Below are 19,731 nucleotides of genomic sequence, written 5' to 3' on the forward strand. Positions count from 1 at the left end.
TTTTCCCACAAATCCTTTATAGAGTGTATGTTGTGTTGTTTGTGTGCATGATTGTGTATAATGCAGTAATCCATTATGTGTTGTATGGTATGGAGTGAAGTGTTACATCCTGGGTAGTTGTTCACAATGCGGTCATCCAGCCTCTTCTGGTAGCTTAGAAGTCCTGGGTGGTGGCCGCACCGCAGTCTGGCCAGGTGGACTCTGTCCTTTCGTGGGAGAGAGGATTCAGAAGGGTGGATGTCTGGGGGTCTGGCATGCATCAGTGTGTTGTCTTTCAGTGTGTTACTGGAGCAGTGAGTGATATGATTATGAATATGTTTCCGGAGGCTGGTATTTGGTGGTTGTGGAGGAAGAGAAGAGAGTATCTGTGTGATACAGGTCTTTGGGTGTTGTTTTAATGTTTCTTGGTGTGTGTGGGTGTTCTGCTATGTAGTGTAGTGGGTGTGATGTGTTTGTGGTGGCTGCAGCAAGTGTTTGTGTGCCTCTCATGTCGAGGTGGTCTTTGACTTTGAGGACTTTTGTTTCATGGTGTAAATGGTCTGTAGGTGTTGTATTTGTGCAGCCTGTAATTGTTTTTAGGGCTTTGTTTTATATGATTTGAAGGGTGTTGTGGTGTGTCTCACTGAGATTAAGAGCCCATGCAGGACTTGCATAATTCATCACTGAGCGTATGCATTGTTTGTATATTGTTGTATTAGTTTCTTTGTTTTGTCCAAATGTTGTTCCAGTGATTGACTTAAGTGCGTTAAGTCTAGGTGTGCATTTGTTTTTTATGCTTGTGATGTGTTGTTTGAAAGACATGGATGTATCGTATGTTACACCAAGAATTTTCGGTGTGTTTGTGTGTGATATTAGAGTGTTGTTGATGTAGAGATGAGGTATGTATTTGTGTTCTTTTGTCCAGTTGGTGAGAAGTGTTGCTGTAGATTTGGTTGGAGCTATTATGAGTCTGTTTGTGATGAACCATGTGTTGAGTGTATCAAGGTATGGCTGGATTATTTCTGCAGCTTTGTCTGTGTTACGATGTGTGCATGTGATTGTTATGTCGTCTGCGTAGGAAGAGATTTGTGTTTCTGAGGTGTCTGGTGTGGGTAAGTCATGCATGTATAGATTAAAGAGTGTGGGGATAGAACAGAGCCCTGTGGTACTCCATTCTTAATGTTTCTGATGTGCGATGATTGGCCATTATATGACACGTAAGCATTCCTACCTGCCAGATAATTGGCCAGCCATCTTTTTGTGTTATTGTGCATGTCTGTGTTATATAATGTATTTGTTAGGTTGTGGCGGGGGATAGCATCAAAAGTTTTACTAATGTCTAATGTTATATGAAGTGTTCTGTGGTGGGGCCTATCTGAATTGATGCCATCTAAAATTCTTTGTGAGAGATTTATCAGAAGAGTGTTTGTGGAGTGTAGTGGCCTAAAACCGTGTTGTGAGTCAGCAAGGGAATATGTGGTGTGACAAGTTTAGTATTAGGCGTTCAATGACTTTAGAGGGGGGGTGCAGAGAAGTGTGATTGGGCGGTGCGATGTTGGGATTGTTGGGTCTTTGTTCGGTTTTGGAATGGTGATTATTTTACCATGCTTCCATATATCGGGTATAGTGTTGTGTGAATAGCTGTAGTTCAATGTCTGTGAGTGCATGTATACCTTGTGGTCCAATGTGTTTTAGGTGGATGTTACTTATGTTATCAGGGTCACAGGCAGATGAGTGCTTGAGATTATGTATTTTGTATTTTGTCTGACTGTCTATGAAGGGTGTATAGTCTGAGTCTGTGGGAAAGTCTTTCTTACGTCGAATAGTGTGTCGGTCGTCAGGGTGAGAAGTGAGATGTCTTGTCTGTGCAAAATGATTGATGAGTGTGTTTGCTTGTTGTCTGTTTGAGGGTAGATTGTCTATTGTTGTGATTATTGCTGTGTGAGAGCGTGTTGTGTTACTGTTGGATAGTGTAATGCTGTTGAGTGTTTTGTACAATTTGCTGGTGTTTGTTTTGTGATCAAGTATTGATAAAGTTTTGCCAATTTTGTGTTTTTTGTTTGAGTATTTTATTGGCAATCACAGTGTTTAGTGTTTGTATTTGGTCTGCTATGTTTTGAGGGATAGGTGTGGGGGTATTGTGTTTAAGTGTGTCTCGTCTGATGAGGCCTTAGATTTCTGGTGTGAAGTTGGGGTTGTGTGATTTTCTGTTGCCTCTAGGGATGTATCTCTTGTCTGCGTTTTGTATGATTGTATTAAAAGTGTGCACAGCATTGTTTATGTTTGTGATTGGTGTACTGTTAAGTGTTTCAAAATGTTGTTCTGTCTCTTCAGTAAAAGCTTCCCAGTTAGCTCTCTTGTAATTGGTGTATGTGTGTCTGTGGCCAACCGGGGTGCATCTTGTTTTGGTGGTGATGATGATTGGAAGGTGGTCAGAACCCTTGGTTCTGACCACTCTCCATGATGTTGTTGGGGTTAGGCAGGGGGAGCAGAAGGTGATATCAGGAGAGGAGGGAGTGTAGAGGGCTTGGTGTGGGATATGTGTATGCAAACTTCTTTGAACTTCACAAAGTTTAGCTAAAGTCCAAGCTGGTGGTGGTGGCGTGCCGCAATCTTCCTCCTCTTGCTCTTTTTCCTCCTCATGTGGCAATTCTTCTATTTCTTCTTCCGTTAATTCTTCCCCTGTGTGGTTCAACAATTCATCACTAATTTCTTGCTCCCTCATGTCTGAAAATCCGACACCACTCAGAATTCTAGCATAGCTCTTTATCTTGAAGACTTCAGCATCCACAGTCAGAAAACCAGTAAAATCATTGACTGCAGATGACCACAACTTTTTCCAATACGCATTCAAGCAATGTGTAGTGAGTTCATCATGGCACATTTTCACCATAGAGATACAGTGTGCAATGTTATACTTTTTCCACCATTATCTTACTTCCTCTCCCTCCTCATCAATTGCTTTCAACATGTTAGAAAAGTTGCGAGAGACATACTTGGCCTTCAACACAGCAATTACACCTTGGTCTAAAGGTTGAATGAGGGAAGTGGTATTTTTGGGGAGAAATTCCACTTGAATGTTGGGGTGAGCAAACCTGAGCGAATCGGGGTGGCCGGGGCAGTTATCAACAAGAAGCAAGACTTTGAAATCCAACCCTTTAGTTGTTAAATATCTCTCCACCTCAGGCACAAAACAGTTGTGGAACCAATCTGTGAACAGTGCAGCTGTTACCCAGGCTTTCTCATTTGCTTGATAGAATACTGGCAGCTGGTTTAAGTCTTTCCCCTTAAGAGCACGTGGTCTCTTAGCTCTGTACAGGAACATAGGCTTGATCATATGTCCAGCTGCATTTCCACACAACAAAAGGGAAACGCGATCCTTCTGGGCTTTGAATCCTGGCACTTGTTTTTCCTCTTGAGATATGAATGTTCTAGCTGGCATCTTCTTCCACCAAAGTCCTGCTTCGTCTGCATTGAATACTTGCTCTGGTAAATATCCATTGTCTTAAATTATCTTTTTCAACTTCTCTGGAAAACCTTCTGCTGCCACGTGATCAGCAGAAGCTGACTCCTGTGATTCTTAAATTGTGCGGAGTGAACCTCTTCTTGAACTTTTCAAACCAGCCTTTGCTGGCCACAAAAGGTCGCTTTTCTTCACACTATTCACTGAAGTAGTCATACATTTTCTTGGCCTTTTATCTGATGCTGAGCGTGTCTAAATAAACATGACGACGATTCAGATCTTCGATCCAAGCATTCAGGGCTTTCTCCATCTGATTCAGTGCTGTATTTCTGATGTGATGCACCACTTTAGCAGAAACAGGAGCACAATGTGTCATGGCATGTCTGATGTCCTTTTCACATTTTTTATGGTTCACACAGAAGATTCATTAAGTCCGTATTCTCTGGCACATGCTGCATAGAACATACCACTTCTCAGTTTGTCCAAAATGACGATTTTTTTTTTATAATGTCATACGCTTCCTTTCTCGCTTAGCAAATTTTCCATCCTTTCCTTGAATCTTTGTCTTTGTTGGCTTAGAGGAGCGTTTCAGTGCCATGTGGAGAACACGTGGAGGGGTAATGAACACGACTTTCAGAGCAATTGACCAGCACTACGAATGTTGAGAGACTGAGGAATGGGTCACCACACAGGTTGTGGGAACAGGTAGAATCAAGTGCACCGCTAATGGATTGCAACCAACAAGCAACCTTAACTTTACATAAATTATCAAAGTGAGACAAAACAGCAATAATGAAATATTGTAAAGTGGTATATAATAATAAAATAAAATGAAATGAATATAAGTAAAATACAAAATATATACAGCCGTTCCTCAGATAACACGGTTTATTTTAACGCCCCTACTCCCCCTCGCCTCCCCTTCCTCCCTCCTGCATCAGTACCAGGAGGTTGACACATGACCTCAGGCAGCCACCCACGGCTATCTCCTCGCCCCACACCCTTGTTTGAGCAGTTCCCAGTGTACATAATGACCGCGTTATATGAGGATCGACTGTATATGGTAAAATAGAAAGCAGTCACCACAAATGTTTGCGATGTTGCCGCGTGTATGCGTATGCGTGCCCAACTTGGCACGAATTTTAAAACAGTTCTCTACATTTGAGATGGTTTTGAAATGAAATCCGCGTATGATTGAATCCGTGTTATTCGAATCCGCGTTATTTGAGGGACTCCTGTATGTTCCATTATTGCACCCTTTTTGTAGATTTGGTTTATTAGACTAGTGAGTTTTCTTATTGCAAAATCCCCTAATGCCTCTAACATTTCAATCATCACACCATCCTCACCCATGGCTTTCTCTTTTTTCATTTTCTTCATTGCAAATTTCATTTCCTCTTCCATTATTTCTTCCCCATCTAGATATCTATAATTTTCCTCTTCTCCTTGTCTGTCGTCCTCAAATAGGTCCCTTACATACTCCTCCCATCTATGTTTAATATCCTCCTCGTCCATTAAAACCTTTCCTTCTATGTCTTTGATTGCCCCCCCATTACTCCTCTTTCTCTTGGTAATTTCTCTAATCTTATCATACACCATTTTAGAATCCCTTTTCTTAAGGTCCTCAATTTCCCTACATTGTTCATCAAGCCAACTCTCCTTGGCATCTATACACTTCTTTTTGATTTGTCTATTAAGTTCTCTATATTCATTTCCATCCCTATTTTTAGCTTCTCTTCTCTTATCCATTAGTTTGAATATTTCCTCTGTTATCTATTTGTTTTTCCTCCTATTTTCAGGAAGTACCTCTTTATTCCTTTTTTTTTGTTTAGGAATGTTCCCTGTGGGGCTACAAGGAGAAGGATGCCTAGTCCCACTCCTCGTCCCTTTCTTCTCGCCTCTTACGATCCAAGTGGAAATACTTGGTGGCAGTATTCTTTTTCCCCACCATAGGGAATTCCCCCACAGCAGAAAATGAATACTCAGAGAAATGGCACAGGACAGCAGCAAGGGGTTGGGGGACAGCATAACGGAGGGACAGTCGTAGTATAAAAGTGTCATCATTTCTCTATGAAGAGTTTTCCTCTATCAAAGACAAAATGATGTGTGGCTCTGGTCCATAGGGGCGCCCCATATAGACCCTAAAGTATCAACTGCTTGCTACTTTGCCACAATAACAAGCAGCCAATACCCCAGACGAGGATGAAGCGGCCTTGCTGTGGATGTGCTGTGTCTTGCGACACTGCTTCTGACCCAGGGCAGTGGACAAGGTGCAGGGATGACCTGTCATCCAGGAAGTGCTAAGATAAGAGGGAGGGTGGAGGGGTGTGGAGTGTATTCAGGGATGGAATGGGTGGGAATGATTTTATGCCTTTTCCTTTGTGACTACCTCCCTTGTAAGGGGGAAAGCCTTGGTATATGTATGTATGTATGTACCTCTTTATTTCCCTCTTCTACATTCATTTGAATACAGTACAAAGAAAACATGGCAGAATTCTTCATTGCTCAAAAAGGAGGAAAAAAAATTCATATGAAGGTTTTCTTCACACCAAAAACAAGTGTGTTAAAGAAAAAATATACTGGTGCTGTAAGGACTGTGCCTGTTAGGAAAAGTTGTAACTTGTTGATGATGTAATAGTAACCACAAAAACTCCCAATATAGATCAAATACTGCAAGGGTTGAGGTCCAGCAGTTGATGTCCAAGATTAGGCACATCGCCAAAGAAACTTTGGAAGGGACATTGTGGATAATATGCCAAGAACTCTCCAGCCATCCTCCAGAAGAGGTTTGTGAATATCTTCTGGAAGAGTTGAGCATCAAAAGGATGATTCAGAGGCAGTGTCATAAAAATCAACTGGGCTTACCTTACAGACTTACCCTACCTGATCCTTACATCAAAACAAAACAAGGGGACCCTTGGATCATTGCTGATATCAGTTTTGGTAACAATGATCAGATCATAGTGTTTTGTTCAAACAACCTGAGAAATATATCAAGCTCTTCAGTATGGTACAGTGATGGCACTTTTGATGTCTCCCCAGGATTGTTATATCAACGCTACACCCTGCATGCACCAGTGATGGGGCAAATGCTGCATTCCCTTTTCGTGCTGACAACCAAGAAAACCAAAGACGCTTATTGTCGTGTCTTCTCAGCCATCCAAGAAGCTGCATCACAATGTGGTCTGGATCTCAGAGTCACTATTTACAGAAATGACTGAATGTGCTGTGATGGAAGCTGCAAAGGATATCCTGTCTGTACAGAAGGTTGAAGCCTGTTTCTTTCACTTTGCTTAAGTGCACTGGAGAAAGGTTGTAGATTTAGGTTTGTGTGAAATGTACATGAATGACAGCGGTTTTGCACAGAGACTTAAAGAGCTCACTGCTTTGGCTTTTGTTCCCCGTCTGACATCTCAAGAGCTTTTCATGAACATATTTCAGATATACCTCCCAAATGTGACCCTTTTGTAAATTACATCAGAGAAACATACATCAGATACTATCAATACCAGTCAACAAACACCAGTACATCTAGCCTCGCCATTTCTCTGTGTCATAGATCATGGACAAAACCAAGTTTTCCACTGAAGTTTTGGAGTGTTTATTACCGTATAATCCAGAAAGAACCGAGAATGACAAGCCACCTTGAAGGATGGCATTGGCGCTTTCAAGTAGTCATTGGTAAGGCTCACCCAAGTATCTACAAGTTTATACTTTGTCTACAAGATGAACAAGCCCACACAGAAACTGTCCTCTCACAACTCGTTGCTGGATATGAGCCATGTAAACCAAGGAAGTCAGTTAGATCAACAAATAAATGGATATCGTGCATTGTTTCTCAGTATGAGGACCAATCCATTCAGGAATATGTTGAAGGTCTAACTTTTAATATCACATATTGATATTTTCTAATATAGTGTATAACATCCATTTGTACCAATACTTGTGTATTTAAATCTATGTATAAATAAATGTGGAAATAAGTTTACATATAAAATAGAGTACAGTATCAAATAAACATAAAACTTTGTGTTGTGTGATTTCATCACCAACTGGAATAAGGCAATCATTCAATCATTAATGTGTTTTTGATAGTACAGTGTACATAGAAATAAACATTAAACTTTGTTTTGTGTCATTCCATTATCAACTGCAATAAGGCAATCGCAATTCACGATGGTTTCATTAATAGTCCTTTAATTAATTTAATTGCAATTGAACTGGTATAAGTGACTGTTGTTTAAGTTGTTTTATCTTCATTGTTATGTTAAAGAAGAAAATCATGCCAGATGGCCATGATGGGTTGAGTGATTTGGGAAATATCGGTCTTTATTGCCAAGTTAGATTTTCTTTAAAACAATATCCATCTTCAAACAACCTCTTTTAGTCATGATTAGTCAAGTGCCACTAATGTAAAAGGTACACATAACTTAATAATCAGTGAGATGTATATTTCAACATTGTCGCATTTGACCATCTGTCGTGTTGACATTTTGACCATTCAACATTCTGTCCTTTGATGTTCTGTCTTAGACACCACAAAATAGCACATAAAATAGAATTACAAATAGGAGATTAAGTCATGGTTAAATTACATACAACCCATAATAAACTCTCACCAAGGTATTCAGGTTCATATAGGATAATTGGGTTTGCAGGTGGAAATAAATACAAGATCTTATGCTTAGAAACTAGGGAAGTGTCAGTTAGACATGGAGATGAGATAAAGAAGACTAGGATAGAATTTGATGATGATAAATGTGACATTGAGGGAAAATATACACAATGTATTAGTTTTGAAGAAACATTGAGTCCAGAGGAGTAGTATGTTTATAGTATCATGTGTGAGTTGAGTATTACTCCAAATACTTTTTACAGATAATCCTAGATTTATAATATTTGTTAATTATGTATGGTGCATGACTGAGATGGGAAACTGGAACTACTGGGACCTTTGGTGTGTCAGACAGATGTGCTACCTGGAGCCTTGGTCAGTCATGAAGACTTGGAACCTTGCCAATATATAAGAACAATAATTATTGAACAATATTTTCTTCTGTGAAGTATTGAAAAACCTTATATAGCTTCAATAGTATGTGTCCTAGACAAAGTGAAATAAGTGTGAAACAAATGTGAAATTATGCAGAGACACTCTACTATTACTAACATCTTTAATGCTGTGTATATAACTGTTGTAACATACCTTACAGATACACAACTCATCATCTTTGGAAATTTTAAAACATCTTTCATTGAGATCTAACACAAACAACTATTTCAATAATGTCTTATTTTAATTGTTACTGTTCTTAATAAAATTTCACAATCAGGAGGAAGACACTAAATACTATTTAACATTTTTTCCTGATTTTGTTATTACTAATTATGACATCTTCAGACTTTGGTAGTAGTGAGTTTTGCAAATCAATTTATGACATCCAATTTACATCTGTATTACAATTGTTTTATTTTGGTGTTAAAGACAATTATGCATTTTGGAGGGGTTACTTATTTCTTTGTTATATGTGGCATGTTTTGATGACAACATCCATTAAAGGATAATACATTTAACCCCTACAATGTCAGCGACATACGTTGCATGCCGCAAATTTGAAAATTTGCTAAAAATAGGCATTACATTGATGGTCAAATCTGTGGTAATGACCAAGTAGCCCTATCCATTGGCTATAAAAGACACCCAAATTTTTTTTTATCTATTGACAAAACTGGCAAACCCAGCAGCAATTTTTTGGGGGTAACTTGGGGTATAAAATCGGCCTTTAGGACGTAATTTAGGAGACTCGTGTATGAAACGAAGTACAAGGAGGTGAAGCTGTACTTTGACGGGCAGGTGCTATTTAGTATGTATTCAGACGTGTAGAACTAGCAATTTCGCATTGCCAATTTTCGTAATAAATGGTGTGATGGATGCTTACTAAAACATTTACCAAAACAATAAAAAACACCATAATCACCTATCCTCCATGAAATTATTAAAGAAAAAAAAAAAATGCTGAAAAATCAATTTACCACATAACAAAGTGATAAATATTTGCCAAAAAAATCCACAAAATCTGTTTATAAACACATTTTTCATAAGTGTCAGACTATTATTGGTGACTGCACATTGATTTGAAACATCATAAATGTCAAATTCCCTCTCTGAAATTCTAACAAAGCTTCCCCAAAAAATATGACCTCGTTCAACCTGCAAGAGGAAGGAAAGAAAGTCTACGGATGTTCTACCAAACTTTCGCACGCATATCTCGACAAAATCAACCCAGTTTCTCCACTTCTAGGCTAAGAAGAATCAAAATAAGCAAGATTTGTTGGTTTCACATCATTTTGAGTTGATTTAAGCAATAGAAAAAAAAATGGCTCCGACACTGAACGGGTTAACCTTGTTTAGCCAGTTTATACAGAAATAGTTTTAATAGCTCCTTGTATAGGGTATTTTTTAAGTGTGTATTTCCAGTGAGCCCTGTAAGAGGGTAATGGAAAATGGTTGGTTGGGACAACCATGTGGTAGCTGCTGAGCCCTATAAGAGGCTCATAGATGAGGTTTGTAGATATAGGTAGACAAGTGAGGTAGATAGAGGGGTAGGTGGTGAGAATTTCATTTTCATGAGTTGGGTGTTTGATAAACAACATTTCATAGGTGAAGGAATTGCACGAACTCGCTCCCCACCTAAATGTTTACAAACAGCCACTGGGGACCCGATTTCATTGCTGTATGATGTTCATTTTATGCTGATGTAACAATATGTAAACTAAGTGGGGCATTGATTTTGAGATTGCTTGAGTAAGCAGTATTGCTTGTGGGTTTGTAACACTCTGATTGGAGAAAAGGTGGAGGAGAAAATTTAATTGGGTCACGAAAGTAAGATCACGCCTTTAGGGGAGGATCTTAAATATAAAAGTAAAGATCAGTGGGGGTAAAGAAATCATGATGTCATTGCAGAACCGACCTAGTAAACAAATTGAGGATTCTCGATGGGAGTCCCTTGGCGTAACTCAGAGAATCAAGTGTATATAATTGAGAAGAAATGAAAGAAAACTAATCTCTCTTTAATTCTTCTCACTTACACATAGTAATAATAACTGAAACAATCTACAAATGAAAGTAGTGACAAATCATGAGTAACAAATAGTGGTGAAAAGAAAGTAGAAAGTGAGAGACGTACGAATAGAAAGTAAATGCATGAAAGACAACACAAAGAGACAACAACACAGAGTGGTGAAAGGGGACTAAAGAAGGGAACAGTGGTGACAGAGCTAACAAAACTGATCATGATAAAAGTTGAAGACAGCGACATGAAAAGTAGAAAGTTTGTGGTTCTTATGTGCCCCCAAAAATGGGCTCTTGGAAAGAGGGCAAGCATTCAAAAATGTTAGAAGGTACAAGGCATTCATTAAATGAGATGCTGAAGGATGGAGGTAACTTGGTGCTTATGGGGGATTTTAACTGCAAGGAAATCTGTTGGGAAGAGATGACAGTGAAAGGAGGAGAGGATGAATGGGAAGTGTATTACTAGATATCACTATAGAACATAGAATGGCGCAATGGGTAAAAGACTCTACTAGATATAGAAGTAATGAAGAACTGTCTAGACTAGATTTAATATTTACAACCGAATCTGAAACTGGATAAAATTGAGTACAAGACACCATTTGGAATGGGTGACCACATACTAATAGAAGTTGAACTAAAGGAGGAAATATATATATATATAAAGAGAAATGAGAAATATAGAAAAGGAAGATTGATGTACAACAAAATGGACTTTGGGAAACTTAAGAAATTCTTTCAAAAGGTAAATTGGGAAAACTTTTTCAAAGAGACACAAGTGGAAAAGAAATGGATGATTTTGATGGAAATTTACAGTGAAGGAGTGAATAAATACATACCAAGACAGAAACAAGAGGTGTACATTAAGTGCTGGTTCAACAACAGAAGATGCAATGAGGCGAAAGAAGAGATGAAACTTGGAAAAGATGAAAAAAAGAAGAAAAAAAAAATGGAAAGTAGCAAATATGTATTAACCATAGAAATGAATATGTAAAAATATGCAGAGAGGAAAAAAGAAACTACAAAAAAGACATAGAAAAATGTAAAAACCAACCCAAACTATTCTATAGATATGTGTTATGTGAATGGTAAACTTAAAGATAAACAGGAAATGGTGAAACTATGCCACAGAAATGTAGAATATACAGAAGATTTAGAAATGACTGAAATCATCAACAACCACTTCAAGTCTGTTTTTACTAGAGAAAAAGTACAGCATTGGGACGAAGGAATTGCAGTGTGATCACCCCCATGAGGGAAATAGCAATAAAAAAAAAAAGAAATAATGGATCAACTAACAAACCTTGATGTCAGGAAATCACATGGCCCAGATGGAATTGCAGACTGGATACTAAAAGAATGTAAAGAAGAATTAATGGACAAAATATATAACATAATAAGGTGCTCACTCCAAGAATGAAAAATACCAAACGACAGGAAAAATGCCAATATTGTACCAATATATAAAGAAGGAAATAAAGGAGAACCAATAAATTACAGACCAGTCTCCCTCACAAATACTGTAGCCAAAATTCGTGAAAAAATTATCAAGAATAGAGGGATAAAACACCAGGAGGAAAACAATATAATAAACCTGAGAAAATTTGGATTCAGACAGGGAAGATCATGTACCACAAATTTAATCTGTTTTTACTCAAGACTAATAAATATAATACAAGAAAGGAATGGATGGGCTGGTTGTGTTTCCTAGACTTACAAAAAGCCTTTGACAAAGTACCACACAAAAAATTATTTAAAAAAAACGGAAAAACATAGGAATACAAGATAAATTAATGAACTGGATGGAGGATTTGTTGCATGGCAGAAAAATGAAAGTAGTGCTCAGAGAAGAGTTCAGCTTGGGAGGAGGTGATTAGCGGAGTTCCACAGGGATCGGTATTGGCTCCAATAATGTTCGCTATTGGCTCCAATAATGTTCGCTATTTATGTGAATGACATGGATGAAGATGTGGAATGCTACATGAGCTTCTTTGCTGATGATGGTAAATTGTTGAGGAAAGTGAATACTGAAACAGATTGTAAATCACTGCAGAGAGACCTAAACAAGGTTTGGAAATGGAGCCAAAAGTGAGAAGTAGACTTCAATAATGGAGTTGAGAAAAAGTAAAATAATATCAGGACAACATGAAATTGGAACAAAGAAAGTAAAGAATGTGGGATCTGAAAAAGACATGGGAGTAATTATCTCAAATGACATGTCCCCTGATAAACAGATAAACAAAATTGTCAGAGAATCATATAACTTGCTATGATCAATAAAGGTGGCTTTTACCTACTTAGATAAAGAAATGGCTAAAAAAATATTAATCACATTAATAAGGCCTAGACTGGAGTATGCTGTGACACTATGGTCACCCAGTACCAAAAAGAATATAAAGGAAATTGAAAGAATCCAGAGAGCAGCCACAAAAATGACCCCAACACTTTCAAACCTGTCATAGGCGGAAAAGCTGGCCAAATTGAAATTACCGACTTTGGAACAAAGAAGAGAAAGAGATGACCTGCTGACCAGTTACAGAATCATAAAAGGCACAGAAGTCCTTGATAGAGATGACGTACTAAATTGGGATAAGAGAAATGTCCCAAGATGTCCCAAGAGAATGGAAGCTAGCTAACGTTACTCCCATATTCAAAAAAGGTGACAAAAAGAAACCAAAATACTATAGGCCTATTAGTTTGACTTCGATCGTAGGAAAAATAATGGAAACTATCATCAGAGATGCTATCGAATATCATTTAGAAAGTAACCGTTTGATAAATGATAGCCAACATGGTTTCAGACGGAAACGTTCTTGCGTGACTAACTTACTCGAATTCTACAACACAGTTGTCTCGAATTATGACAAAAGAAACAATATAGATTGAATATATCTAGACTTTGCAAAAGCTTTTGATACCGTCCCACACGAAAGACTACTTACTAAATTAGCTTTGCATGGAATAAGTGGTAGCCTATTAGGTTGGACTAGTAATTGGTTGAAAGGTCAAAAACAGAGAGTTGTTTTAAATGGAAAAACTTCTGGATGGAAAAGTGTTGCAAGTGGAGTTCCTCAGGGTTCCGTTCTTGGGCCACTTCTATTCATAGTATATATAAATGATATAGACCATGGACTAAAATCTACTGTTTCCAAATTTGCTGATGATACAAAACTGTGCGGAGTGGCAAATGATCACTCAAACCAATTAGATATTCAAGAAGATTTAGATCAATTACAGCAATGGTCTGAAAAGTGGCTAATGAAATTTAACACAAGTAAATGCAAGGTAATGCACATAGGTAAAAATAACAGCAAGTACGATTACAAGTTATTTGGAAATTCCAAATATCAAAAATAAATCATACGAAAATCGACTTAAGCACATGAATCTGTTTTCCCTAAAAAAGCGTAGACTCAGAGGTGACTTGATACAGGTCTTTAAGATTTTTAAGGGAATTGACAACATCAAAAGTGACAAAATTTTCACATTGAATGAGAATCAGACAAGAAACAATGGTCTCAAACTGTCCGGAAATAGATTCAATTTGGAAGTAGGTAGAAACAACTTTGCCAACCGTGTAGTTAATGAATGGAATAAACTTCCTGCACAGGTAGTGTAATGTAGTTCAGTTCGAAGCTTTAAGAATCATTTAGATAAATACCTAAGTAAGATGCTGTAATTATTATAATTTATGTTATATTATTTGTTTTTGTTTTGTTATAATTTGTCTGTCTGATTTTCATTTATTATTAGTTATATGTCAATTTATTATCATTTACTATTTACCTGTTTGTTTTGTTATTCAACTATACCAATGCATTTATTTATGTATTTTAATTGTTATTTACATTGTTATAGTTTTAACTTATTATTAATATGCATCCGACCTAGATATGGATCAAAAGGTCTCCTGTCAGCATGCTTTGCCTTTGTAATCCTTTGTAATCCTTACTAGGGAACATGATTACACCTTTTAATTTTTTCTTTTGTCATACTTACTGTATTAAGTTCACCCTAGACTTTTCACAGGTTTCAGTATGGAGTTCACTTTGAGGTGTTTTGCTCACGAATACTGAGCTAAAATAGTTGTTTAAAATATCACACATTCCTTCATTTGAATATTCAAGTTGACCAACAGCAGATAATAGTGGACCAATGTGATTCCTAGTCACCTTTTTATCTCTAATGTAACTACACTTAACCCTTGATTTAATGGACAAATGCGTACAGACTCTTGTCTGTTATTTGTAAAAGTCCATTATTTGAAAATTGGGTCCATCCGTTACCAATACTGGATACTGAACATAAGTCCATTACGTAGAAAATTGTCTGTCAGGTTTCAGCGTGCACATACGTATTAGATATGTAATAAAAAGCTACAGTACATATGTATAATGATGTACATTACATATAAAGAAGAAATTGAACCATTTATATTAAATCTAGTACAGGATCTCCATTGGATTAGTGGTGCCAGCCAGGGGTGTCAGCCTAGGGGCTGGCAGGGTTGACTAGGCTGGCTAGTGCATCAGCTGTATAGAGTTCTTTGGGATCTATCAGTGATATTAATTTCGTATTGTTATTTCTTTTTTTTTTAATGTCTTTTTTAAAGCTCTGTCTTATTACATAACTTTGATAGTCATTAGGTGCACCTGAGGACTTGTATTTCTTATAAGCCTGTCTCTTTTTAGCAATACTTTTTCCAGTTTCTGTCAAGCCATTTTGGGTGAGCCTGATTTGGGGGCATCTGCCTTTAAATAGGATGTAACTATGAATCATCTTAGTAAGTGTAATTTGAAATATTTCCCACATGGGATCTACAGGTCTTTCGCTTAATTTTGTATCCCAATCAAGCTGAAGCTCCTGATGTAGTCCTATGAACTGAGCTTTACTAAAATTGGGTATTTTAAATACGCATGTATCTATTCTAAAAAATTTTAGCAGTTTGAATCTAACCAAGTTGTGATTGCTATTTGCAATAGTTACACCAACTTCTACATCGGTTATCATGCTTTTTCAGCTACTGATCAATAGATCTAGTAAATTTCCATGTCTTGTATTTACCTATTTACCTAGTTGTATTGCATGGGAAGGGAGCTATGGTCGTAGTGACCCGTCTTTCTATCTTTCAGCATCAAGTTTACTCTTAAAGTCTTTGATAGTATTTGCACACACTGATGCCTTATCTAATTTATTCCAGGTATCCACCACTCTGTGTGATGAAGCTATTCTTTTTCAGATCTTTTCTATAATTGTCCTTTTTGAGTTTCTTTTCATGTCCTCTTGTTTTTCTGTTGTCCCATTTTAATAAATCATCTCTATCTAGGATTTCCACTCCTTTCATGATTCTATAAATAGTAGATCTCCTCTTTCTCTTCTTTGTTTCAGAGTTGGGCTCTTTTGCATGCTGAATTAAGTAATTGTCATTGAGAAAATCTACCAAGCGACTACCTATATGGCCATGTTCAAGGGTCATCCAATCAATGTCAGTAAAATTGAAATCACCCATTATCAACAAGTCCCAGTTGCAGAAACTAGACAGTTCTTGAAACAACAGTTTGTAGTCTGCTAATGAGTTTTTGGCCTATATATTACTCCTACATTCATTTTTTCTCTTTTTTTTTTTTTTTGGGGACAATATAAAATTGGTGAATAGGAAGTAATGAAAGTGGGATCTGAAAAAGACCTGGGAGTGATCATTACAAAAAATAAGTCCCCTGACAAACATATAAACAAAATTGTTGTTGAGACCTATGACTTGCTAAGATCAATAAAAATGGCTTTTACTTACCTGGATGAAGAAATGGTAAAGAAAATGCTAGTCACACTGATAAGCCCGAAATTGGAGTATGCAGTGACACTTCCCAGTACTAAAAAGAATATAGGAAAGATTGAGAGAATCCAGAGAGCAACTATGAAGATGGCTCCAACACTATTGAAAATGTCATATGAAGAAACATTGTCAAAAGTAGAACTACCAACTCTGGAACAAAGAAGGGAAAGAAATGACTTGTTGACCATCTGCAGAATTACGAGAGGTGTGGAAATCCTTGATAGAGATGACTTACTAAATTGGGATAAGAGAAACACAAGAGGACATAGGAGGAAACTCAAAAAGGACAGTTATAGAAGAGACTTGAAAAAAAAGAACAGCTTCCCCCACAGAGTGGTGGATGAATGGTACATATTAGATGAAACAATAATGTGTGCAAAAATAATACAAAAATTTAAGAGCAAATTAGATATAGCAAGATACAGAGATGGAACACCATGAGCATAGCTCCCCTTCCTATTAGATACAACTAGGTAAAATACACACACATATATGTATATCTAATTTCATTCCAGAAATTTCTTTCTTTTCTCTGGCAGGATATGAGCACCATGCTGTAAGTGGAAGAGTTACCTGGATGTATGTATGCTGTATAATCACCCCCAACAGAAGATTAATATGGTGGCCCACATTCTTATATGAAAGAATCCATCTCAAAGAGAGTGTGGTGACCCTATCAGGAGAGATCTTTTAAGTGTCAATTTTTTGAGATATAACTTTCTCACTGAAGGATAATCTCTAGAACAATTTGCCAACCCATACAGTAGAGAAGCCTTTCAAGTGTGACTTTTGCAATGCAGCTTTCTCAGAGAACAGTATTCTCAAACAACGTATGATGGCTCCCATGTGAGTAAAGCTTTTCCAGTATGACCTGTGTGATGAAATTTCCTCACTGAACCAGAGTTTGAGAAAGCTTGTGATGATCCACGGATGATTTCAAAAGCCGTGTGTCGACTCACACAAGAGAGGAGCTTTTCCAGTGTGTCATGTGCAATGTAACTTTCTCACATGAAAATTATTTCAAAATGCATATGGTGATCCACAAAGAGAAGCCTTTCAAGTGTAACTTATGCAGTGCGGCTTTCTCAGAGAATGTTAAACTCAAAAACCATGTAATGACCCATACAGGAGAGAAGCCGTACCAGTGTGATTTATGTGATGCTGCTTTCTCTCAAAAGGATGCTCTCAAAAAGCATGTGAGGACCCACACAGGAGAGAAGCCTTTCCAGTGTGATTTATGTGATGCTACTTTCTCACGGAAGGATACCCTTAAAAGGCATGGTATGACCCACAGTGGAGAGAAGCCTTTCCAGTGTGACTTGTGCAATGCATCTTTCTCAATGAAGAGCACACTTGTATGCCATATGATGACCCACAGTGGAGAGAAGCTTTTCCAGTGTGATCAATGTGGTGCAGCTTTCTCGCAGAAGAGATATCTGAAAAGGCATGGTATGGTCCACACAGGAGAGAAGCCTTTCCAGTGTGATTTATGTGATGCTACTTTCTCACAGAAGGATGCTCTTAAAAGGCATGGTACTATCCACACAGGAGAGAAGCCTTTCCAGTGTGGCGTGTGTGATTTGGCTTTCTCAGAGAAGGGTGCTCTCAAAAAGCATGTGATGACCCACACAGGAGAGAAGCCTTTCCAATGTGTCCTGTGTGATGCAGCTTTCTCGCAGAAGAGTATTCTTAAAAGGCATGGGAAGACCCACACAGGGGAGAAGCCTTTCCAGTGTGGCTTTTGTGCTGCAGCTTTCTCAGAGAAGAGTGCACTCAAAAACCATGTGATGGTCCACACAGGAGAGAAGCCTTTCCAGTGTGATTTATGTGATGCTGCTTTCACTCAGAAGGGTGCTCTTAAAAGACATAGTATGACCCACACAGGAGAGAAGCCTTTCCATTGTGACCTGTGTGATGCAACATTCTCTATGAAGGGTGATCTCAAAAGGCATGGTAGAACCCACACAGGAGAGAAGCCGTTCCAGTGTGGTTTATGCAATGCTGGTTTCTCTTGGAAGAGTGATCTCAAAAGGCATAGTATGACCCACAGTGGAGAGAAGCCTTTCCAGTGTGACTTGTGCAATGCAACTTTCTCAGAGAAGAGGAAACTCAAATGCCATATGGTGAGCCACACTGGAGAGAAGCCTTTCCAGTGCAATCTTTGCGGTGAAGCTTTCTCGGACAAGAACTATCTGAAAAGGCATGGTATAACCCACACTAGTGAGAAGCCTTTCCAGTGTGATTTATGTGATGCTGCTTTCTCTCGGAAGGGCGATCTCAAAAGGCACGCTGTGACCCACACAGGAGAGAAGCCTTTTCAGTGTGACTTGTGCAATGCAGCTTTCTCAGAGAAGAGCAAGCTTCGATCCCATATGATGATCCACACTGGAGAGAAGCCTTTCCAGTGTGATTCATGTGATGCAGCTTTCTCTCAGAAAGGTGCTCTCAAAAAACATGTTATGACCCACATGGGAGAGAAGCCTTTCCAGTGTGATTTATGTGATGCCGCTTTTGTTGAGAAGGGTGATCTCAACAGGCATGGTAGGATCCACTCAGGAGAGAAGCCTTTCCAGTGTGACTTGTGCAATGCAGCTTTTTCATGGAAGAGTAGCCTCAAACGCCATATGATGACCCACACAGGAGAGAAGCCTATCTAACACAGCCAATGTGGTGCAGCTTTCTCACAGAAATGTGCTCTGAAAAAGCATGAGATAACCCACACAAGCAAGAGCCCTTTCTAGTGTGGTCTGTAAACTAGAATAGTAATAGTTGTTGCCTCTGGAAATCCAGAGCCCCACAGAGATAGTGGTGATCCTTAGGCTCTTCCTTAGATTTCTTAAGGTTTGTAAGATAAGATCAAGATTCTTCTTCTTGACAACTATCTTGCAGGACTGTCATGGGCAGATACCCATCAATGATCCCTGTGCATTTTAGCTTTCTCAAGTACTAGAATTGTTTTCAACATACTGTCACATGTTCAAAGTTTGAATAAATCCTTATAGTATTTCATTTTAGTTAAGGTCCTTTATGTTGGGAAGTCAGAAAGCTGGTAGAAGCATCAGAACACATACAAATATATATATATATATATATATACATATATATATATATATATATATATATATACATATATATATATATATATATATATATATATATATATATATACACACACACACACACACACACACACATATACAGTATATACCTATATATGTAAGGAAAATAGAATCCAAAGAGCAATTGCAAAGATGGCCCCAACACTTTCAAAAGTGACATACGGGCAAATATAGTCTAAACTGGAACTACCTATTTGCCATTTACAGAATTATGAAAGGCATGGAAGTCCTTGACAGAGAAGACTTATTAAAGTGGGATAGAAGAAAA

General features: G+C 38.0%; 1 protein-coding gene across 2 annotated transcripts in view; it reads left to right on the forward strand.

The window, feature by feature from the left end:
* LOC143030853 (uncharacterized) overlaps nucleotides 1–19,406 on the forward strand; it is a 38,016-nt gene extending 18,610 nt beyond the window's left edge. For both annotated transcript variants that reach the window (XM_076194074.1, XM_076194075.1), the window contains exon 2: nucleotides 16,884–19,406. In XM_076194074.1, coding sequence (XP_076050189.1) covers nucleotides 17,331–19,001 — 1,671 coding nt within the window. In that variant the 5' untranslated portion in view covers nucleotides 16,884–17,330 and the 3' untranslated portion in view covers nucleotides 19,002–19,406. The remainder of the gene's footprint in view (nucleotides 1–16,883) is intronic.
* Nucleotides 19,407–19,731: the final 325 nt, after the last annotated feature.

This window comes from Oratosquilla oratoria, chromosome 12 (assembly GCF_046742065.1).
Source record: "Oratosquilla oratoria isolate Oo_2021 chromosome 12, ASM4674206v1, whole genome shotgun sequence".
Classification (NCBI taxonomy): domain Eukaryota; kingdom Metazoa; phylum Arthropoda; class Malacostraca; order Stomatopoda; family Squillidae; genus Oratosquilla; species Oratosquilla oratoria.